At 38.3% G+C, this 25131-nt stretch overlaps 1 protein-coding gene across 7 annotated transcripts in view; it reads right to left on the reverse strand.

The window, feature by feature from the left end:
* The window catches only part of ARHGAP23 (Rho GTPase activating protein 23), a 218195-nt gene that overhangs the window by 41327 nt on the left and 151737 nt on the right, over positions 1–25131 (reverse strand). For all 7 annotated transcript variants that reach the window (XM_087713561.1, XM_087713557.1, XM_087713560.1 and 4 more), the window contains exons 6-11: positions 19730–19784; positions 11125–12709; positions 8274–8429; positions 5008–5119; positions 4194–4251; positions 1957–2094 (exon numbers count right to left, since the gene is read on the reverse strand). In XM_087713561.1, coding sequence (XP_087569687.1) covers positions 1957–2094; positions 4194–4251; positions 5008–5119; positions 8274–8429; positions 11125–12709; positions 19730–19784 — 2104 coding nt within the window. The remainder of the gene's footprint in view (positions 1–1956; positions 2095–4193; positions 4252–5007; positions 5120–8273; positions 8430–11124; positions 12710–19729; positions 19785–25131) is intronic.

Consider the following 25131-nt stretch of genomic DNA (forward strand, 5'->3'; position numbering starts at 1 on the left):
AGAAGAAATCCTACTCCAGAAAGTAGGAAAGTAGGAGCTTTGCACAAGTGAGGTGCACCAGCACAGTGCTAAAAAGGAACATTTTGAAGCCTTCCGAGTCAGAAAAAGTAAGTAGAACAGCGACCGGAGGTGGGGGAATGGGGGGGGGGAAATCTGCTGCGCCACGCAATTTAGATTAGCTAGAAAGCGGGAAATCCGACGATTCTACCTAATATAAATCATGAACCACAGCTGATTGTCGGAAATACCGGTTCACCCGAACCTGTAGCATTTTTTTTACTACTGGTTTGGGCAAACTGGTAGCATTTTTTAGAACCGGTTAAGGCGAATGGTCTGAACTGGCAGCATTTCACCCCTGCTTTAGCTCCTGCTCAAATAAAAGGAAAGCACTGGGAAATCAAAGGGACCTGTAGTTGTTACAACTGTGGCAAAAATAGGTGTTTGTTAAAACTGTAAAGGCTAGAGGAAAAATGAAATATCTGCAGTAATACAAACATCTCGGGGGGGGGGGGGATATGTTAATGGGCTCACTGTTAGAGACTTAGAAGATTCTGGGAATAGACAGACATTGCTACACATCCTCATTAAATAAAGGCAGCATTTATAGGAAAACTGCCTCTTACAAGTGTGTTTGTGAAATGATCCCATCCGTTACAACCAAAGTGCAGGGGGAGGGAAAGGAATAGGTAAAGGTGGTAGGAATAATTTCTAACTTATAATGTAACCTAGTGATTGGAACCTGTATGTAGAAAAAGGAGGCTAAGATGGTGGAAGCAAGCATAAGAGCGCAGTCTAAGGCAAAGAGGATGGAAAGAAGCAAGAAGGGAAGGAATATAGGATTCTTCATAGCTCTGATTTAATAAGAGAAATGTGATGTCCTACACAAGGGCAAAGCTTTAGCAAAGGCTGAGAGCTGAGGTGAACCCGCAGGGATAATGGAGAATTCACTTAGGCCTCTTGCAAAAGAAAGACTCAACATTAAAACATTGTTGGTTAACAGCAGAAAAAGAGGAAAGAAGGAAAGAACACCCAGATTCCAAGAAAAATCAGGGTTGCTGTACTGAATTGGGCTTTGTTCCTATATGAAGGAATACAGGGAACAGAATTCGAAGCTGGGGCAAGTCAGAGATTCCAGTTTGCATTGAATAGGAAACAAACCCTTATTGCAATATCCTGGCCTGATTTACTTCCTCCTATTCATGGCAGCCCCAAAAGAGAAACAATCATTGGTGCCACTTGCCCCTAAGTTCATCATCCCTGATAGCCAAAGGACAGCACTGGACTCATATCTGTTTATTAATAAACAATAGGAATATACAGTGACTCTTTTATATAAAAGATGCACATATCCCAGCATACTTCCCCACAGAAAAATCCATAAGTGTCCCAACACCTACTAATTGCTACCCACTTTGATTTCAGATGATAAAGCCACATCTTGAAGCAGCCAATTCCTAATAACAAATCAATTTCATTGATTGATTCCCCTGCATATTCTTACTTTCTTCAGGAGTAATTTTATAATTCTCTTATGCCTCAGTTCAACCATCTTTTCTTTAAAGGAGATAAATATATGTGTACCTATGAGTGTTAATAAACTCCAGCCTTCATTAACCTCAGTCATCACAATGAATAGTCACAGAATAGTTTAATATTTAACCAATATTTAATTCTCATTGAAATCAAGATTTTATTTCGACTGAATTAATTTTATCTTGGCCAACTTAACCTATTCCAATCAATGTTCTGGGTATTTCTACTGAATTATCACTTCTACTATTACCCAAACATTTCATTTTTGAAGTCATTACAAGTTCAGGTTTTATGGGTTTGTGAAATTACAATTCTTAACTCCTCAAACCCTATCATGCACATGAACAGAGATGCCCTGTATTACCAAAACTTAACATTATTCTTTTCCTTTAAGGAGAGCCTTATAGAAAATTTCAGACATACTTTGCCTTTTTTGGTGAGGATCTGTTTATAGTGGAGCCAGCCCTCTTTCCTCACATCACTGAAAGTGACATCCGAAAGATCAGATGTGGAATGCCTCTTTGAACGTGTGTCTTCAGAGGTGCCCAAGCTATCCAAAGACTGTTAGAAGAGAGGAAAACACAGCTCAATAAATATCATCAGTGGATTAAAAGAAATATTGAACTTTAAGAAAGGAAAGGCTGAATATAGAGAAGGGTGCGGCTGTGATTAAATAGAAGAATGGAATAGCTGTCCTAACCAAGCAGTATGTTGTCTGATTGGAATAAAACCAATATGCTTAGTTTGGAGAAAGCAGAAAGAAGGAAAGATACACTGACTGTGCTAGTAAGTCAGGGTTGAAGATAGTGACTATATCAAAGTAGTGCAGTTAGATATATTCAGTAACTGAAACCGAGTCTCTCTGACATACTGTACTTCAATAGTCTTACTACCACATGACATTTGCTTTGTTCCAAATAGGAAGGAAGAAGAAACATATATTTATGGACAATAGGACTTGTGAAGTGTTCTGGCAATTGTCTGATCACTGATTCAAATCTAAATCAAACAAAATGCTGCCATTTTCCTAAAGTTAATTCAATCTCATAGAATTATTCCCCAACAAGATCACAAGCCAGTGTTGCCCAATAAAACCCAATTCTATCTCATTATTAATACCTTTTCAATGTGAATCCATATATCTTTCAACATGCACCATGACAGTATGGAAAAGTAATTACCTCCATTGCTACTGAATGGACCACATTTAGCTACATTAAAACACATTTCATATAATTGGAAGTCTCTTATATTTCTGGCCCATTCCTCAATGGTGAATTTGATCAGATTTATTTTAGAATGAACTTCTCTTTCAGGTCCAGCCATATTATTTGGATCAGTTTTACATCCAGATTTTGATTTGATCATTCCAAAACAATGAATGTTTTTCTCCATCCATTTTCTTATGGACTTCCTTGTATGTTGGGATTATTGCCTTGTTGCATGAGCTACCTGCACATCAGTTTCAGCTGACAAATAAACTGAAATTCTCATATAGATTTTTCTGACACAAAGCAAAATACATGTTTCTTTCAGTGATGGCCAATCATCCATTCTGGGACATGGAAGCACCCACAGCCATAGCAGTGTCTCTTTTTTTGTTATCACAGGTATATGATTCTTACTGTGGATTTCAGTGCTTAGTTTCTCTCTCAGATACAACAAGGCCAGTATATCCTGAAAAGTTATGGGTTTTTTACTTAGCAGTCAATGGTGTATTCACCAAGGTGTCTGGGGCGTCATCCAAGTGTTTTTTAAGCAAACTCTGGAAAAAGTATCATTTTTCTTCTAAACGAGGCACATAATTATCATGAATCACGTTTTGTCCATTTTTATCCATGCTACATTCGTGTTTCTCACATCTCTATGCTTTCCTGGTGATGGTATACTGAACATTGACTTCATCAAAACTGAAAAAAGGCTTGCAAATCCCTAGGTACTACCAGGAGTACCTTGTGATTTCATCCATAATGTTATGCTGCACTTAAGCAATTTTTTATAGAAAAGCCATTCTTGGGAAAAGCCACTACTCCAACAAGTCTTCTGCCCTTCAAGTCTATGTTTCTAACTATGGATTGCTGAAGCTGTAAAAATGATCTTGTAAATTTTTCCAAGCATTGACTTTTTTTATAGAGGTCTTTGGTAATTTATTTTAAGTAGGACATGATACGTTTCTAGAATCTGTATGGCAAGAAATTCACTACGATGATGGGATTTAGATAAGTCATGGGTGATCTAAATTAGCTGTGATAGTTTAATACAGTAGTCAGTGGGCCCTAGTTTTTCATTTAATTGAATTGATTGGGTCGATGACCTTTTCATACTGGCACATTTTATGTTGTATAACATTGTTTATAAAATAAATGAAATCAATATCAAATTTTGATGGTATTATTAAAGGGTAAATTCTCTCCTCAAAACAATAGTATAGCTCTGCATTTTCCAATTATAACATCTGCAGCCCATAGAGGTTTCAAGAACAATAAAATGTGTCCCTTAGCCAGAGAAGAACCCTGATCTTTGTAATTGGAAAGAATGCTTTTGAGTGCAATGTTAGCAAATTTCTAGATCTTTATTTAGATTTCTCCAAAGCATAGGGAAAGAAGGAAACTAAATCTTCCCATTCACACTTATTTAAAGAGAGAACCACAAACACTCACCCCATCAGTAAAGAAACTTCTTAACATACGTAGGCTAGGCACACGACTTGGCAACCTCCTGCAGACACAAGATTATGTATGGTTAGCATAAACAATACAAAGTAAAAAAAGAACTAGCTAACTATGTTTATTGAATAGGATCCTTTCACTGGGCATCCCTCATTTTTTTGAGTATGAAGTTTTAGTCAATTCAGCAAGATGTACCTGATTGTTTCATCACTGGTTCTAATCACTAATACTATAAGATAATAGTATTAATACTATCTACATCAATTTCAAATCTGCATGTGGAACCATAGACAATAGTATGTCTTAGAGAAAATGTTCAGCGATAACAATTCCCTATAGATCATATATAGATAAACAATCCTCCTCACACATGTAACATGTAGGCATTTTTGGTTAAAATAACTGATTCAAGTTTTTTAAAAATACTATTTACTGAACCCCAATATCTAACTCAATATCAAAATATCTTAATATTGTCATGTGTTAATTTTTCACCTATTCATTTTTCTTTACGGACCCACACAATTCTTAGATTAATTTTGCTATAAAAACCAAAGGTTGAAAGCTGAGATATCTAACAGGAAAAAAAAAACACTGCTTATATTAACAGCTTCAGCTCTACTTAAGAGGTTTTGCAGTTTTTTAAAAAGTGCTCTAAAAGCTCATTTGCCAGGAGACAAAACATATGTAAACTTCAAGGGAAGCAAAATTGTTCTAAGACCTTCTGCACCAATTAGTCTGCCTTCCATTTTATGTAGCTGCTCTTCACCAATGCCAGAAAGAATGTACAAAGTACCAAACCCACCTTAAAAGTTTCCCCTCATCCCGAAATGTGTTCAGACCATCATCACATGACTTGGAGCGTTCTGTGGTTATGGCTAAGAGGTAGGAAGATCGGCGGCTGGCTTTGATATTGCCTGTGACAAGTACGAAGACAAATGTTGGCAAGACAGCAAAGACAAAACAGCACAGAAGGGTCAAAAAGGCTCATTTCATTCAAGAATCTGAATCCACAGAGAAAATGTACTAAAGTGGATGGGAACATTATACAGAAAGAATAATCCCTTTCTGAGTTCAAACACTGCCACCTCGGATAATTCTGAGCATGAAGAACTCTCATTCCTCAGAGTTATCCAGTGACCTCCTCTAACTTGTATATCCTGCCTAAGTCAATTTCTCTTGCTTCTGCAGGGCAGCCAACAGGCAATATAATAAATTACACTAGCTAAAAGCAATTTTTTAGTCAAAAATGCAACTTAGTACTTGGCTATATATGTACAGTTGTTACAGGAAGGGGTGACCATGAAAGAATTACTCATAAACACGGCTCTGTAAAAACTGGGAGGCTCAGTCTAACCTGCTTGGAAGTAAATAAGAGATGCATATTTCAAAACACCAAGCACTAATTTAGAATCTCAAGGAAATGCCTATCATTTTTTGGCAAGAGTGGATTGAATTCTTTCCCATTTGTACATCTGACAGTCTGTCAATAGCGGTTGCCAGAAATTGGTCTAAAGCAACATTATCCTCAGGTTTAGTGCTTTAATGTTTTCCATAAGTAATCATGCTTATGGAGAAAGCTGTAGGTGTGCCCTTACAGATAACATCAAGATCAAGGAGATGGAATCTGAAAGTAGACTTCCCACAAATTACTATAATAAATAAATCATTCAGTAGGTCTATCCAGGGGTGGGCTGCTGGGGATTCACAGGGGTTTGGGAAAACCTGTAGTTAAGATTCTGTGCAGTTCAGAGAACCCCCAAATTCCACTCCTGGCTGGCTCTGCCCAACCTGCCCAACCTCTGCCAGGAGTCTCCACACAGCCCATTTTGGATGCAGGTAAGTGTAGGGCATGCACGGAGGTTCCGGGAGGGCTAAAAACGGGCCTACCAGAAGTTTGGGAAGGCCGGAAATGGGCCCGTTTCTGGTCTCCGGAGGCGTCCGGAGGCCTCTGGAGGCTGGGGAGGCCGTCTTTACCCTCCCAGAGGCTCAACCAAAGCCTCCACAGCCCAGGGAGGGAACCCCCCCCCCTGCCATGGTGCAGGAGGCCAACCAGGGTACGCCCAGAATAACCACGCCGACCCAGCAACAGGGCAGAGAACCCCTTGCTAAAAATTTTGAAGCCCACCCATGGGTCTATCTATCAAAGATGTAGAGTCAGATTTTGCCTCTTTTCAGTTTGGTTCTGATTATTCCCTTTATCGGGAAGAACTCTATGAAATCCACTAATTTCCATCCCTTCTGCACCTCTTGATCTAAGTTTTTTTTTATCAGAACTTGAAATACTTCAAACTGGCTTTTTGTTCTACAGTAGTTTGATATCCTCCAGAGGGAAGTTAAATCGATGATGTACGCAAGAAATGCAAATATCTTCTTCTTTCCTACACTTCCATGTCTTTCACTGGTAATCCTTCCTCTTGTACCTTTAATGTACATCTATTACTGAATGAATGCATGTAGGCCACAATATATAATTTTATGTCAGTTCTTAGTACACATCTTGTATCTTCTTCCTGCTCTCATAAACAAGAGGATGTGAAGAAACTGACCTATATGGATTCTAAATCATAGGTATTCAAAAATTTATGTATAAATGCATTCCAAGTTTATATATTAAGTATTCATGTCAGCATAATGATGTCAAAATTTAGTAGGCTTCCTAGATGCCTATCTAGGAAGAGAAAGAATATGGTTCTTCCTTAAATTTCTGATAATGGTGAGGTATACTTCTTGGGATTAAAGAACCAAATTTAACTTGAGGAGCCTCTGTATCAGGGCTGTGTTCTCCCTGCCAGTTCATTCGCGCATGTGCGCTGCGCGCTGGATGCATGCGCATGCACAGTTCAATTAAAACTGTTCTGCGCAGAACAAAAAAACAAAATGGCGATGGAACCAGTTGAGGGGCGTGGCAGACCTGGGTCAATGCCAGTTCCAGCGACCCAGGCTGCCATACCACTACCTGTTCAGCCGAACTGGGCTGAACTGATAGGAACCCACAATTGCTCTGTATATTTATAGCACTAAGAATACACTTTGGAAATATTAAAAAAGTTAATGTGACCTATTATCAGAGTAATCTACCTTCTGTTATCTCCATAAGTGTGTATGTGCACGTGTGCATGAATGCACACACATATGCCCACCCACATTCATTGTTGAATAATTCAGAGTTGTGGTAGCTCTTAATTTCATTTTGTAATGCTCTCACACAATTTAAGAATGACTACCTTAGATATATATATATATAAGGCACAATTTAAAAATAACTAGTTTATAAGTCTAAAGCTTAAGGTTGATAATTTTCTAAATTTCCTTCCTCATCCAATTGCCTCTCCTTATGATTAAGTTTCAGTGAAATTTGTTGTAAACATGCTGTCATCTCCCCCCCCCCTTTTTTTTTACATAGCAAATCACTTCAAGGAGAAAATCTGATGCATTTTTTCTAGAATTCTTCTAGAACAATATATAATAAATCTGTATTTTTTAATTTGACTAAAACTGCAATGGTAACAAGTAAAATTTATCAGAATGGTCCAGAATGGTCCATACAAACAATAAAGGTACTACGTTTACCTACTGAGTCCTTACCGTAGCATTCATTAACTATGTATGTATGTATGTATGCATGCATGCATGCATGCATGCATGCATGTATATGTGCATACTCTGGGACTGAATTCCCAGCTTGCCAGATGTTGTTTTTAATTTATGCAACAACCTGGTAACCATAAGCAGTGAAAAACTGCATATAGGTAAATGAGATAACGATAGCGAGAAGGGACTGGATCTCCCTAAGAACTAGCATAATTTTGTTACATAATTTTGAGAGTTTTGCCTTTCTTTTGCTTTTTTTCACTAATGCTAGCTAATGTAAGCTGATACTATGAGCTAAAGATAGTCCTATCACACTGAGAAGAAGACATCTGGATATGTAATAGATGGCAGCAATGCTATACAAAAAGGTTAGATATTTGTAGTCATCTTGTAGATTCCTGGATATTTGCAAGCCAGTTTGCAATCCAAATTTGAATAGCTCACGTTCAAGAAAGGCAATGTTGTCTAAGTACTTACTACAATCCTGGGAATAATGGCGATTCATGGCAAAGGTGAAGGTAGGTGAAGAAGGACTAGCCGAGAGCACCGGGGCAGAATTCATGGCACTGGAAACAACAGAGGAAGCAGGGATGTGTTTTGCCTTCAAATCAATGCTGGGGCTTGTTGGTTCATCTGAAACAGAACAACCATAAAATGATGGATTGTATACAGATGCATTTATATACATTTACTATATTGCATATTTTATATGTGTGCCAAGACAATTTCTCTTCACTCAATGTGGCCCAGGCAAGCCAATAGGTTAGACATGCCTGCTTTAGATGGTTTTCTCCTATCCAAACTCTCCAGAAAATGAGGCAAGATTTCCACAGGAATTCCGTACCTGAGATGTTGGTATATAATTGAGAAATATCAACATAGTCACGATATTTCATTCCAAATCTCTGGTTGAAGTCTTCTAATCAGGTCCATTCACTATGTATTACATCTTATACAGTAAGAGATTGGGGGTGGGGGGGAGAGACTAGCTTCTTCAGCACCGTCACAAGAATGGTGTCATCCAGTTCCCAAAATACTCAAAGTACAGCAAGAAAGAATTCAGGATGCCCTCATCATGGATTTTCCCAAATTCCCACAAAAACATGTAATCATTTCTAAATGGTACAGCCCATGGCTGCAGATGTCTAGGTAAAGGTGACTAACAGATGAAGCAAGGATACCTAGAATCTGGAAAAGAGATGGTTCTGGCATGGTAGATCAGAGGCCAAGATAGAGAAGAAAGTAATATACAGCTTATCCAAATTCTAGCCTCCTCATTGAATCAAGCAGAGTGACCCTTACATCAGTTTCACTATCACTCTTTTTATAAAAATAAGATTCCCTTTTCTTACTCTCTGAATAGAGGGAGAATGAATCATCGTTCATAGGATATAAACTGTACATATACAATATTTATTTAGGGAAGAAGATATTGTGCTGATTGATTGTTTGGAAAAGTGGATGCAAGCTCTCCAATTTCACTTCACCACTTCAAAACTGCCTCCATGAATCACTTACAGACATGTGCCTAAAATGTAAACAAGGTTGGGAAAACATGCAAGAATGGCTTTTTAAATTCCTCTTCTCCAGCAATGTACATAGGACCTGTCAATATTTTTTCCATGTTACATGTTATGCCTTGGGGGTATGGTGTGTGTGTGAGAGAGGGAGAGAGGGAGGGGGGAAGGGAGGGAGGGAGGGAACTGGAAAGTACAGGACAGGCTGCATATCTTAGTCACATAATCAGAAGAAAGACTTAAAATGGACACATTCCAAACTGCTGAATCGAGGCCATTTTTAACCCATTTTTTCTTCTGCCAATGTCTCTGTCCATCCCAAATTTTCTTTCTGTCTTCAGTGATTTATTGTAATGATGGACAGCCCTGAGCCCTCCTACACAATTTCTTTCCATCAATTCATTGATTTGGAAAAATAACAATGTGCAAAAAAATCCTTACTGCACCACCAATGTTTAATTCCTCTTTGCAAGCATAAGAGTACAAACTGTATTAAGGACTATATATTATTCATAAATATATCAAAAGATCAAAAGCTATTCCATTCTACAGGAAACCATCCCACCTCATTAGATGACCATTCAGGCAACCTTGTTATTCTCCTTGTTTAATCTAGCTAAATGGCAAGTATCTTAGTTAAGTCTTTATGATAAAGTCTGACCTAACAAAAATCAGGGAAGGAATGCCAACAACTGGTTAGGCAATTTTCATTTATTCCCATGTCTTTATGGCTAATGACCTGGATGTAATGTTAATGGGTGCAAGGGCAAAGAATAAATGTATTCCCAGTATCTCTTTCAACTCTGCTCTTTTGTATCCATCAACTATTGGGCTGTGAATCTGCCATTTGTATTAAAGTTCTGTTTTGCAAACTGATAAACTACTAGCATCTTAATCATATTATGCAACTAAAAAACAGGGCTGCAATTAAAGTTTGAAAATGGCAGATTAGAAGAGAAAAATGCTCTTCTTGAGAATTTCCTAAAAATTATTCATATATATATTAAAAGTTTTAAAAAGGAGATTAAAACTAACAAAAACTAACATAAAGAAAGAAAAGAAAATTCAGGAGAAAGAAAAAGACAAAAGTACAAAAGAGTAAAAAAAAATAGAAATAAAAATCCCAACAGAAAAATCTCTGGTTTCAATAGCACATTACAGGTAATCCCTAGGTTAAGAAGCAGTTCTAGTCCTAAATCTAAATTAGTGCATGTATTTGCATCCAAAGTTTTTCACACATCCACCATATATGATAAATTGACAATTTCTTGAAAATTACTAGCAAAATTAATAATTTTACTAGCAAAATTAATATTGTCTTTGTGCAGCTGTGCAGCTCTCAATATTCTCCAATCTCAGACCAATATTCTCTAAATCTCAGAAGGACATAAACACTAAACAGTTATAGCATTCCCCCTCCCCCAGGTTTTTTTTTATAATAGTCTTATTTAGTAATGTTTGGACCTCATTGCAAACAATTTATGAAGTTGACAGAGGAATTATCTTAACAAAATTCTGTTCTGGAGAAATTGAACTAGAATCCATTTCTAGGACCCTAACTCTCTAACTGATTTAAACATTCATGTGAGGTTTAAATTGTATATATACATTGACTATGAAAAACAAAATCTCAAGACCAAAAACATAGTTGACATAAGGAAATAGCATGAACGAAGGCCAGGGACAAAGATACCTAGATAAATATCTTCTACTTCTGCTTTTTTCCAAATGATCTTGAAAAAGTGCACCAGGCATAAACACATTATCAATTTTACCCCCTCCTTCAACAGAATATTGTTTTGTAAACCTACCAATAAATGGGATGAACGCAAGTGAATCCTCTGGTGTAGCCAAAGGGGCCACACCCCTCTTGTTTTCTTTATTGGCTGCCGGCGCCGGTGCAGGTGGATCACAAATGTCTGTTTCCTTTAGATCACTGGGGAAGACAAAATTCATCTGCCTTGCAGGAGGAGGCATTTTACGTCCAGTTGGGGGCTTCTGTCGAAGAACTACTTCATCTTTTCTCTCCTCAGCATCAGATTGTAGTGGTTCTATAGCTTGAGATGAAGAAATCTGCTCAAAAGATTTCACATCATTCTCCTGTTTGGCTGATCTTTGGTCCATTAGGATCTCTGGGCTGCTGGCCAGGAAAGGGTCTGGACAAGTAGAAGGAGCACTTGAAAGCACAGCAGTAGGCAAAGACTTCTCAACATAAGATGGTGTTGAGTGACTCAACTGCCTTTGAGAAATATTAAATGTTGGAAGGTCACCAAAAGTAGCATCGCGGAAAGAAAGAGCATGGAGTAAGCCAGTCCGACGCTGGAATGAAGGGCTGTAGCTTCGGTAGCCAATATAACCAGAGTCATCAATGCTCTGGAGGTTGGGCTGAGAAGGATGTTTTTGCACATGTACAGAGGGAGGATCTCTGGAAGAGGCAGAAGGAATACAAGTATTTGGATGATTAGGCTGGGCTCGGTTAATTTGCCCATGCTGGTAAAACCTGTCTGATGGCAATATGCACCTTCCATAACTAGGAGAAACCAAGTCAGCCTGTTCAAGAGCTTCCATGGATTGCCCGTATTTCATCAGATAGTTATCTGATCTTGCACGGTAAGTCCAGTTATCATGAGCTGAAGACTGGATTAAAGTTTCTTGGGAAGCACTATGAGACCAACCCCTGGAGGATGAAACGTCTCCCAGATGGTCTTGTGATACACTTCGGTAACGAGGTGGCATAGCACTGCATCGCTCCTCTGAAGAGCTTCGACGTGGTACTTGATTTGAGATCCAGTTGGACAAGGCCTGTTGGCATTCTAGACGGCTAATAGATTTGGGTCCAGCTCGAATGCATTCCCGTGAGGGCCTGCCCTCACGATGAGCATCCTTCAATCCACCATGTGGGTGATGATCAGGAAGATGTTTGGGGGGTCCATAGCAGCCGTGGTTGGGCATAGAGTAAGTGGAAGGAATGTAAGGTGAGGAAGAAGCTACAGAACCTGGACAACTGCTATTGGGGTACTGGGAGAAAGAACCAGAAGTTGGGATATGCCTTGGAATAGGTGCCCGTTGAGTCATTCCATACTGGACCTCCTCTGTACAGTGGGCAGGACTGGAATGGTTGCTAGTGAAATTTTGTTTGGATTCAGTCCAGGCACTTAGATGAGTTTTGTGAACTGCAGTGCTATTCAAAGGAGAAGATGGGCCTGAGGACCCTGAATGGTAGGACTGCCTATTATCCACCTGTTGTCCCTGGTAAATTTCAGCTGTTGAAACATCCCGTCTTGACTGAAATGGATAATTTTTACGAGGATAGCATATAGGTGGTGGCTCAGGAATGCTCTGTGCCCCTCCAGAGTATGGTTCATTGCCCTTTAAGTATGCATCTTGAGAATACGCCTGGAAAAAGGAACAAATGGAAAACTGAGCTACTGAGTCAAATATTTATGTATACAGGTGAACAGGTTACAAATTATATGGAGACTATATTTTAAAATCACAGAGTACATAAATTCTATGACTTTTTATTAATAATATTTTTGTGAATTATCAATTATAATAATCAGGTTTGGAATTGATTATTTAGGCCATCAAGTTTGAATTTTTGTTCAGAAGCAGGAATTCAAGTTAAAGCTTGCAGATAGATAACTGTCTAGCCCCAGCCGCACATATATAATGAAAGGAAAATTACCTTTCTGGGTAATTGATTTCATATTTGAACTGTTCTTACTATAAATACATTGTTTGTAATACTCAATGAGTCTGCCTTCCTTAGATTAAATTGTAAATTAAATGATAGCTCTCTAGAAATTTGCATAGTTTCAACTCTCGTGATATTTTTAAAAACATAGTTATTTTCCCATTAGTTCAGGAAGGATACTTGTTGACTACCATCAGTGATTTGTTAAGTTCCTTTTTTCTCTATTTTACATTGTAAGTTGCCCAGAGACATTCTGGACTTGGGGAGACCTTTATGTCCAATCGGGCAACCATCAACACTCTGAAATAAGATTTTTGTCCATGTAACATTTCAAGTATCTGAAGCGTGCTATCACATTCCACCCTCCAAAGTAATCTTTTCTCAAGACTAAATATATGAAGTTTCTTCATTGGCTTAGTTTCTAGTTCCTGGATCATCTTTTCTGAAAATATTCAATTTTTCAGAATCCCTTTTAAAGTATGATATTCAGAAATGGATGCAATGCATGATGCACAGATCTGACAAAAACAAAAGAAATACTTAACTTCCCATAATTTGAAAATTATTCTTCAGTTAATGAAATCTAACATCTGCATTTGTCTCCTTTGCAACTATATTACTATAGTGGTGATTGATTAAGTTTACAATTGATCACAATTCCATTTTTTTCCACAAGTCCCATTAATAGGCTAATTATGCCCCATGATGTATTTTTCAATTTGATTTCAATTTTTTTGTTTCCTATATGAGCAATTTTATACTTTTAAATTTCATAATTACTTTCAGCTTGTTTTCCAACTTACAAGGATCAGGATTGCAATTCTGACGTCTAGTGTATTAACTTTGCTACCCAATTCTGTATATTTTTTCAGTTTGATAACCATTCCACCCATGCTTCACTCAAATCATCAATGAAAATATGTAAGAGCAGAAGACCTAGGACTGAGTCTTATAACACTCCATTTGATGAAGAAATATTATTGTGCTTTCTTTGAGTTGGATTTTAAAGCTGTCTTCATATCCACTTGTCATTCCATCAAACCCACAATTAACCAGCTTGCTAATCAGGATGTTATGTTTCAGATGTGGCTGTGTATTCTAGCATTACACATTGCAGTTCAGCAATGGAATACTTTAAGGCCAATTCTAGCAGTCAGAAATGTTTTCCTTAGCAATCCAGACGCCAAGTCAGCAACAGTAAAGGAGCCAGGAATTGCAGTATGAAGGAAAACTACAACTATAGTGTTTAAGAGGACAGGTGCCTTAAATGATCATATTTTATTCAAGAGTTGTCCCTTTAGCAAAACTAGCTGCTAATACTAGTGATCTAAGGCAAACCATAAAAATATTTTTGGAAGTTAAAAATGGAAGAACTTTAAACTTTTATAATTCCCTGTCTGTGCCTCCTTCTGTAAAGAGTATGCATCCCACATATGCTGAACTTAATCTCTGAAGAACTTTCTTTCTCTTCCACTAGACCTTCACATTTGTTAGCATCACCATTCTTCAGCTTCTTCATCCTCTTTCCAGTTGACCCTATTATCTGCACCAGTGGTGGGTTTCAATTTTTTTTAGAACCTCTTCGGTAGGTGTTGCATGCTTTGTGGGAGTGGCTTGTCAACCATGTGACTGGGTGGGCATGGCCAACTTGCAAAATGTGGTGAAACTCACTTAACAACACTCTTGCTTAGCAACCAAAATGTTGGCTCAGAAACTCTGGCATTTGAAGCACGCAGATCTTAAAGCTGTCAAGTTACAAAACCCTTGCACCCCTAACCCTTTAGAAGAAAAAAACCCAGGGGTGTTGACAGTTTTAAGACTTGTGGACTTCAACTCCCAGAATTCCTCCTCCAGTCATGTTGGCTCAGGAACTCTGGCATTGAAGTGTGCAAGTCTTAAAGCTGTCAAGTTACAAGACCCTTGCACCCCTAATCCTTTAGAAAAAAACCTCTAGGGATGTTCAAACTTGACAGCTTTAAGACTTTAAGGTTTAGATAGGACTCTTAGAGGTGGGCGGGGTGATTGGTGAGCCAGCTAATCAGTGAGTGGCGGGTGGAGCAAGTGTGGTGCAGACGAGGGGGGGAGGGGAACTGGAACCGGTTCTAAACAGCACAGTAGATTTGTGGAATCTCTTCCATAGAAGAGGTAAGAACTGGCAGGAACCCACCTCTGATCTGCACCTTCCAGGAGACCCTCCAGTTTCTAGAGAATAAGATGCTTCTGGACAGTGCCATAATCACAAATGTTTTCCTTACTACGTACTTACAAATTCACCAGATGTTTATACAGCAGTTCAATCAATTTAGACAGTAAAAAAGTTATGGATCATTTAGTTCATATTATTTTAGAACATTTTGTCAACTTCTTGTTTTTGGCATGTTTGTAAGTATGTCAATTTGATCAACAAAACAGCAGCAAAGATACAATTGTGGATGCAAAAGCATCCAATAAGATTTTGAAAAAGAGTAGCTGGTGTTCCACTACCTATACTTTTCTTTCCTATACTGGCTTTCCGAGAAGGCAAGAAACTTTGTTGTGGTTACAAAACTAAGGAAGAACCATGACATTTTTTAAATTTATTATTAAATTGATACTCCACCCATCTCACAGTGTGAGGCAACTCAAGATATGTCAGTTCTCTGGCAAGCAAGGTTTTAGAGTGAGGTTTTTTTTTAAGAGTTTATTTCATTTGTATGCCGCCCTTTTCCCTAAGGGGACTCAGGGCGGCTCACAGCTCAAAAAGGGAAGGGGGGATACAGACAGTTTAGTAACAACACAAAACAATACATAATTAAAAGCACAACAGTCATACCATTCGAGATAGGGGCAGCGAATCTTTAGCCCCAGGCCTGTCGGAACAGCCAGGTTTTAAGGGCTATGCGGAAGGCCTGGAGGGTGGTGAGGGTACGAATCTCCACGGGGAGTTCGTTCCAAAGGGTCGGGGCAGCCACAGAGAAGGCTCTCCTCCTGGTAGTCGCCAGTCGACACTGGCCGGCAGATGGAATTCGGAGGAGGCCTAGTCTGTGGGATCTAATTGGTCTAGTGGAGGTAATTGGCAGTAGGCAGTCTCTCAAGTACCCAGGTCCAATACCATGAAGGGCTTTATAAGTGACGACTCGCGCCTTGAAGCGTATCCGGACAAGGTGACAATAAACCCAAAGAATGGGAAATATTAAAAGGGCTGGCCACCAAGGGAGAGTTACCCAGAACTCTCCAAAACAAGGCCCCAATACTCCTAAAAGTGAACCTCTTAACTTCTACTAACATCAGAGATCTATCGGGAGAGAATGTTGATGGTTCCCCCAAAAAAGTGATGCAGTGTCACTTTGGTAGATATATTTTTTCCTCAGAAATAATTCCCATTATGTTTAGTGCTGCATGCTCCACCAAAGTAAACATAGCACTGCAGCCTTGTATTTCTTTTTCATCTTATTTAAACATACCATTCTACAAACCTGTTTTAAAGTATTAAAGTCAACTCCCTCTCTCCTTCCTCAACCACCAGATTCCCTACAGTTGGAGTTTAGGAAAGTCGAAAATAACATTGGAGATTTGCCAGGAAGTTCCTAGTATTTAAAATCCTTACAGAAATGGATGCTATTTATATATTTTGGAGAAACTTGAAGTTATGACAATTAGGTATCAGGATAAGGCTATGTCTCTCATTAAAGAGAAAGGAAGAAAATTAAGAAATGTATAAATCTCTGAACTTCAGAATGGAAAACAAGCTGACTCATTTCCATCTAACATTCTGCAAGTTGGCAGTCATACTAGGAAAGAAAAGTAAGTTGCATCATACTGAAAAATGTCTGATCAGGTTTGCTGAGAGATGGCCTGGAAGAATACTGGTGTGGCTTTTATCCCACCTCACAAATGTCTCTTTTCCCTAAACTACCACCTAAGCATGAAAAGACCTTTGTTAGATAATAATAAAGTCCGAATACCGTGCTTGAAAATAAAATAAAAAAAGATCTCAACTGCTCGTGGCCTAGCCATTCTATTACACACTGGAAACTTGCCCTTGATAGATGAAACCACATTTCAGGCCAGGGACTTGTCAAGTTCCAAAAAAGGAGTTATGTTTAAACCAGACCTTGGCTTAAAGGAGCCATAAGAATGAAAAGAGAAAAGAGAAGAAGAAAAGAAAAGAAAAGAAAGGCTAGTTACTATGCTATATGGTATTTGTTTATTTCTGCCTGGCAGCAGCTCCTGTGAAATTAATTAAATACTCAACTCCTCTTGCTTAATCCTGATGCAGGATAACAAGTCCATTAAAATATATACGCACTCTATTTTACATGCTGCTCAGAAGTGGCTAGGCTTCTCCTTAAATCCAAATTCTGCCTTTCTGTCTGCCAGGAAAAAGTCACCCTAGTTCTGGTCGGGATCTGGCCCAACATAAATAGCACAATGTTTATTTATACGGGGATGAAACGCTTAGAATTTAAAATCATTACCTTTGTCTTCTCTGTTGTATTTCTAGTCTTGTATTTTTGTTGCGCATTCTCGGTCTCCCTTCTTCAAAAAGAGAAATGTTCCCTTCCCCTGGAAATCTCTAATGCTCAAGCTAATATTTCTTCTCTTTCTCAATCTTCCTTTTAAGTGTTGCTTTCAGGGGAAAAAAATGACATAAACTAGGACGCCTCAATGTGGGAGGGGTGAAGAGAGCCAAGAATGTCTCTTAATGCATCCTGTCAAGAGTAACTCTGTAACCCAGGCTCTGTCATTGGCTGGCTAAGCCGGCTTCCGCACCACAGGAATGCCGACACACCCCTGATGAGGCACCAGGATAGGGGGAAACCCACACAAAGGTTCCTTTGCTATGAGACGTGTAAAAGCAAAAGCAACTTGGGGTAACAGCGCCTTGCACAGACCTGCAGTTATTGCATCTCTGGCTGTAAACCCTTCTGCCAATGCTTAATTGTAGGCAGAGTAGTGCTCGATACAATTTCAAAATGCCTTTGTTCAAATTTGGAAGTTATTGGGAGGCTATTATAACAGAAGCTCCTGTAATTGTGATAGATAGATGATAGATGACAGACAGACAGACAGACAGACAGATAGATAGATAGATAGATAGATAGATAGATAGATAGATAGATAGATAGATAGATAGATAGATAGATAGGATAGAATTGAAGAGAAAAAGAACAAAGTAAACAAGGAGATGAAAAAAAAGCAAAAGAAATAGGAAGCTGCTAATTGCTGTTTTTTTTTGCAATTAATGCAACCTATTTCCCCAAGGCTCTGAAACAGGAATGGGTAATCTGTCACACTTCCAATATTGCTCAGCTCCAACTCCCAGGAGCCATGGTCAATGGGTCTAATTTTAAGAGATGTTGATACTTTTATAGTAGCACCATCTGAAGCAAGTCAGCTCTACCAAGCTAACGGATTCAAGCAAACAGGGGGCTCTACTTAATCCTCTGACTTTAATACCACCTCATTTAGAATTCTAGCTATGAACTAGAATTCTAGTCCAAAACTTGTACATCCTTTTAAGGGCCCAATAAAAATGGGTTTTGTTGTTTGCTCAATTAAAAAAAAAACACCCCATCATGGACTAATAAAGTACAGTGTTTTCTTTGTTTGCTCTTATACTCTGTGTATCAACCTAGGATATTCATTCCAATTTGTAAATCACCTTGGTTGTCTTCATTTTATTTATAACCCTGAAAGAATGAGTCTTTTGGTATTCTCAGTTTGTTGAAGAGAAAATACAAGAGTTCTTTCTTTGGGCTCAAAAGGAGCCATGAGCAAGATAGTAGTCACTGAGTCTTAGTGTATAACATGAATAACACTAGTTCCCTCTGCAAAGAGAAAACCATGTTCTAAGCACAAAGTCAATCCAGATGGAGATGTTATAAATATGGAATATGTCTGTGCATTAAGTATAGAATAATTTCTAGAATGAAATACCTACAAATCTCAATTCTTATTTCAGAAAAAAATAAAGAAAACTTCTATCCTTTATCTATGAAGATAAGCTTCAAAGCCCAGAGAAAAGATTCTATATTTTATTACTTGCAGTAGAAACTATTATCTATAATAAACCTTAGCTGAAATTAAAATTTATAGTTAATGTTACAAAATGCATATATATTAAAATACAAACAAGCATCTTCTGTTGAGAATGGAAGACCAGCTCATTTTAAAACTCACACAAGGAAAACCTTGAGCATTGGAAAGGAATAATGAAAACAAGGGGGATTCTTCACAAACACCAAGGACACTGCTATTACTTTGCTAAATGATGTATTCTTCTTCAGCACCCCTCCCTAAAAGAGAACATTAATGATAACATTGATCCTGCCAATATTATTTGTATTATATATTGTTCTGGATGGTGCAATCTAATTTTTGACCTAACTATGTGTCGTACGTAAAAAAACACATTTTTTCCCAATGGTTTCAGAAATAAAAACACAGAATTAGTGGGAAATGATAAACAGGGCTCTTTAAGCCCTGCTTCTTTCCTCTAGGTTTTCAACTACCATTCTTTGTCCCCAAATGCCTCATCCCTGAAGGTTTTCTTCCATTTAAATCAATAGACACCAGTGTGTTAGTGTGTTTTTGTATGTGTTTGTGTGTCTTTGTACTTGTGTATGCATAGGTACACTTAAACCCTCAAAAGATACTTGGTGAAAATATCATTAAGCCCAACTTGCTTTCAAATCAACAGTTAGGAGAATATCTCCTGGCCCTGGCAAATAACTCACCAGTTGCAGAATATCCTCATCTTTTGGCATAATGGAGAGTTCCAAAGCATCTTCACTGCAGAAGAGAGAAGGCATTTTTTAAAAGATTAATGATGAATAAGAATTTTCTACCACACTGCACTGTAACAAAGCTCAAGCAAGGCTGTGCTCAAAGGCAGACATTAGATCTGATACCTAGATTCCAAATTGGCAAGATTGCCACCACACATTTGGGTTCTGTTTGACTTGGTGTCCTGCAAATGTGTGGGAATATGCTCTCCCCGTTAACCTTAGCATTGTGGCTGTACTGGTAGATAAGATAGGGATTGTAATTTAATGCATCCATCAAACCTCAGTTTAGAAAGAGTTTAAAGGATTACTTTAAAAACCCCATGCACAAGCACACAAGATTGCTAAATTAAGAGTCTAGAATTATTTAAGGGCACTGTTGTTCTCCATATACACTGACTCTTGACTATATAGTCAAATCTCTTTTACCCAAACCAATACCAGTATGCCATGTCAAACAAAAACAAGAACAAGAATAAGTTAATAAAAATACAATGACAGGGACGATAGGCACGTTAGTGCATTTATGCATGCCCTCTATATTATCAGAAAGTATTAAAGAAAAAAAAATAAGAATGGGGATATGGTAACCAGCAGTTGCTGAACTACCAGTCCTACCATCCTTCACAATAGGCCTAGTGGGTGTGGCACTGCTTGGAGATGAAGTTGAGTTACACCTAGAGAAATATAGATTCCTCACCTCTGTTCCATTTAATAAAAGGATGGAGAGAAGGAAATGCTTTTTTTTCTGTGCATAATATTTTTCCATAAAACCAATAGACAAGATACTAATATTGCTCTTCTATTTGGGTTTCAGATACTTTTAATTACAGGGGTCAGCAATCTTTCCAGAAAATAAATACCTTCAGTAATACCTTCAGTCAATTTTGCCTAAGCACCTTTTAGTGTATTTTTAATAGGATGAAAATCTCACGAGAACCTAAGGTTCTCCCTAAAGATGACTTTCTCATGAGATCTCGTTCTCCTCCATCCTTTCAGCAAACTAATCACACTGCAACATTTTTGTGGTCTATCTGAACCCAACATTAATTATTAATACAAATGGAAAAGCTTTTTTTCTTTTAAAAAAAGGAACAGAATAAAAGTCTAATTAAAACATCAGAAGTTAAACGTACCAGGACAATCACAATGTGATATTATACACTTTACTGATTAGTCAATTGATCATATCAAATAGGAGCATCAGCCACAGTGTTTTACAATAAAATCAGAAAAGATTACAGTGAAGTAGGTTAAAATAGCTGCAGTGAGATAAAATAGAATAAAATCTAATAGTTAAGATAAAGTGAAGATAAAATATAAGATAAAATAGTATAAGGCAAAAAAGAAGAGAACTTTATTAAATCATTTGACTATGTAAAACTGATATAAAAATTCAAATAATAAGAAAACAAAACTTTATAATGCATAATCATCCCTACAATTAAACCCAATTTTTACAAAGGTATTCTGTCCTCTTTGAGATAGCCTTTGAAATGAAGATTATTGATCGTGTGCAGGTTAGTTCCCTAAAATAAGCAAGACTTCCCCCCCGCCCAGATGTCTCCCAATATTTTTTAGTTTTGAAATTAAAGGTCCAAATAAGCTGCCCCTTCTCGATAGTAAAATTTGCTGTCAACAAAAATGTGTCAGGTATCTTTAGTGGGAGGTGCTTCACAAATGCACAATCTTTCTTCAATTGGGACTCCCTTGCTTTACCATGAAGTAAAGTCGAGTTATGCTCTAGAGAAACCACTTCTGAGATGTTGAGGCATGTAATTTTTAAAATGTTTTTTCTAAGCCTGATTTGTGTTCAGCCAGACACTTCAAAAACTTGACACATTTAAGTACTGCAATATTATCTTGGGCAGCCACATGAAGGCACCTATAGTCTTTTCTTTTCTGTGCCTTTCCATCCCAGTTCTTCCTTGATCAATAGACCAATAGACCCTTATTGCATGGTCTTTTTTTTTTCTTAGTTTCTATGCTGGGGTGGCCCAGGAGTTAAATCCAGGTATCGAGATTTATTCATCCCCAGCTGTTAACCAGATCTTTTATACTGCGATCAGACCAAAATTGTATAGATAGATAGATCACATAGTTTGTTCTTCCATTCTTCTACATTCCACGTTAATATAGGAGCACCAGATAAAAAACTGGCAGCTATGATTTCATATTGCTGTGTATATAGCAATGGCAAATCCAGCCTATACATCTGGCTGAGTGAAGAACCATAATAATAACTTTAATAGAAAAGTATTTATTTCAATATGTTTACTCAGAGGTAGAAGGCAAGATTATTTAGCCAGTTTCACATTATAGGCATGTGAAATTTCACTTTCATTGGTGATTCCAAGTTGCTTCACAGTATAGGAATCAGTATTGACTAAGAAAATGATTAAGTGTATGGGGAGCAAGGATTTCACAATATTTATTACAGTATTTAAATTAAGTTAGCCTATGTCCTGGCTCTTCCCTATTTGTCCTGGCTCTGAATATTTGTCAAAGGTAAATATGGATCTCAGCTTCTGCTTTAGGCGTTTTCAAAACCTCCAGATTTTTGTGAGCCAAAGAGGTTTTTAATGCCTTCTAGAAAGTGTCTCCAGGTGAGGAGAGCTCACTGCATGTAAATGTCCTTTTTCCAGGCTGCCCATGTGCACTTGGAATTGGACAGTTTTCTAGAGTTGTAAGCACATAGCTGCAACATCCCTTGGTGGTTTTTCTGAAGAAAACCCTGACTGCTACCAGTGGTGTATTAACCATTAACAGACTAAGCACATGCTTAGGGCACCAGACCCAAAGGGGCACCACAAAGTTGAGAAAGGAAAAAAATCCAATGTAGCTTGGCTTTATTTATACAGTATATACAAAGGAATGGAGGGCACCAAGATTTGTCAGCGCTTACGATACCAGTGAACCTTACTCCGCCACTGACTACCACATCGGCTTGTTGCATGTCGCATTTGAGTCTGGGTGTTTTAGCATGGGCTTGGCTATGAATAGACATTTAATTTTTTCAAAAGCTGCTTGGCCTTCCATTGTTCATTTAAGGGGCTGGCTCGGCTTAGGTTTTCCCTCTCCCTTTGTCTTTAGGAGGTTAGTAATAACGAATGCTATTTGAGTGAATGAGGGGATGAATTGCCAATAGAAGTTAGCAAATCCCTAGAAGTTTTGGAACGGTTTTCGGGTATGCGGGCTCCCCCATTCTAGTATCGTTCACACCTTCATCTCCACCTCCTTGTGGAAAAATATTCAATTAGCCCAAAAAGTCAATCTTATCCTTGTGAAACTCCTTGGAGGGTTTTGTGTATAATTGAGTGGCATGGAGGTTTTTCAGTACTTACTCTGACCAGCTTCACTGTTCCTTCAGTTTCAGTGTAAATCAGAATATCAGCTAAGTAAACTAGGACCCATTTATGCAAATGTTCATGCAGGACTTGGTAATTAATTGCATGAAGACTGCAAGAGCCCCTTGTAGCTCAAGAGGCAACACTCACAATTGGAAGCACTCCAAGAGGTAATTGAGGACTGTTGTCTACACATTTCCTTCTTTAATGGATACTCGGTAATGTGCTTCCCTGAGGTCTAATTTTGTCAATATGTTCCCTTTGGTTAGGTGGCAAGGAGATGTTTTCAACACAAATGGTGTTTAGCCATAGTAATTCACACATAGGCAAAGGAAACCATCTCCCCCCACCCCCAAAAAAATAGTACATGCAGTGCCATACGGGATTTTGCTGGCTGAATGAAACCCTGTGTTAGATTCTTATCTATAAAGGATTGGAGTTCATCCCTTGGAGTCAAAGAGTATAATTTTGGCTTCAGTAATTTTGCTACCAGCAGTATCTCTATGGAACAGTCTGTGAGGGTGGGTGATTGGTGGTATGTCTGAATCCTTCTCATTGAATACTTGTCTCAAGTCCCAGTGCTGTTTGGGGATCAAAAGGGGACATCTTTCCTGTTCACATGCCTTTTTTAGAAAAACAGTTTTTAATTCCTGTAATATATCCTGCTCCTTCTAAATGCAGTTGAAAGAGTCCAGTTGAGCATGTTGAAATCACACAGATTAGAGCCTTTCCCTTGATTGCCATCTGGGTTATCTCCTCAACTCAAATGCTATCAGAATTCTCTGGAAGCCTGTATATGACATCAATTCTGATTGTCTGAGCCTTCTCTAGTTTGTCATCAAACCCACAGAGTTTCAAGTAGATCACATGTTTTCTGAAATAGTTGTAGTTTTATGCCTTTTTTGACGTAAATGGCAACTCCAACCCATCCCATTTTCTACTGCCCTTTCTGCATACTATGTAGCCTGCAATACTTATATCCCAATCATTTGAATCCCTGAACCATGTCTCTTTAATTGCAACATGAACCATGCTATCTCTGGACATAACAGCTATTAGTTCACAAAGACTGTTGCCTAAACCAGGGGTCTCCAACCTTGGCACTTCAAGACTTGTGGACTTTAATTCCTAGAGCTGGGTGAGGAATTCTGGGAGTTGAAGTCCAAAACTCTTAAAGTGGCCAAGGTTGGAGACCCCTGGCCTAAACTGTGAGCATTAGTGTACATGATATGGCACACACTATCAAAATCTTGAGTTGTTTTTTTTCTTAGCAGCGATTTCAATACTATTAATCACACAAACATCTATCTTAGAAACAATGACAACCCCATTAGTTTTAGATTGTTGGAGCAGAAATATTCTGTATCAATTAATTATTTGTCCCCATTATTCAGTTTAAATGCTTCTCCAGAACACCCCAAATTTAATACTAAGTAGCTCTTTTTGTGATGGACTCAAACCATCTCTCCTATTCACCTTTATATCAGACCAACTGCAAATAATATGACCAAAATAACAAAAGCCATCAACTTTACACCACTCTTTTAGCCACATACTGAACTGTAATAAGTGCTGATTCTCCCCCACCCCCTTGCTCCTTATATACAGGTAAAACCTCTACAATAATAAGACTGAAGTCTACTCTGCTATGTTCCTGGCCCAAACTCTGGAAATATTTCTGCACAGGAAACACATTTTTTTTTACACAGATCATTCGTGCAAATATGAACATTAATACCACAATCCTTACTAGCATTCTTGACAATCTTAACAATGTATTTCTTTTCTCTGCTGGGTGTAGCACCAGGCAGATATCTCACCTCTTGCAAAACTTTCACATCCTTTCCTGACTAGGCACCTCTTACAGTTGAATCCCCAACCAGAAGATAGCTTTCTTTTTTCCCCCCTTATCCAAGACAACTTTGTCCTCTGGAACGATCTCCCCGTTGAGATCCGGACCCTCACCACCCTTCCGGCTTTCCGCAAAGCCACTAAGACCTGGTTGTT

Source organism: Thamnophis sirtalis, unplaced genomic scaffold (genome assembly GCF_051295495.1).
Source record: "Thamnophis sirtalis isolate CommonGarterSnake01/CBP01778 unplaced genomic scaffold, rThaSir2_p1.2 scaffold_4, whole genome shotgun sequence".
Classification (NCBI taxonomy): domain Eukaryota; kingdom Metazoa; phylum Chordata; class Lepidosauria; order Squamata; family Natricidae; genus Thamnophis; species Thamnophis sirtalis.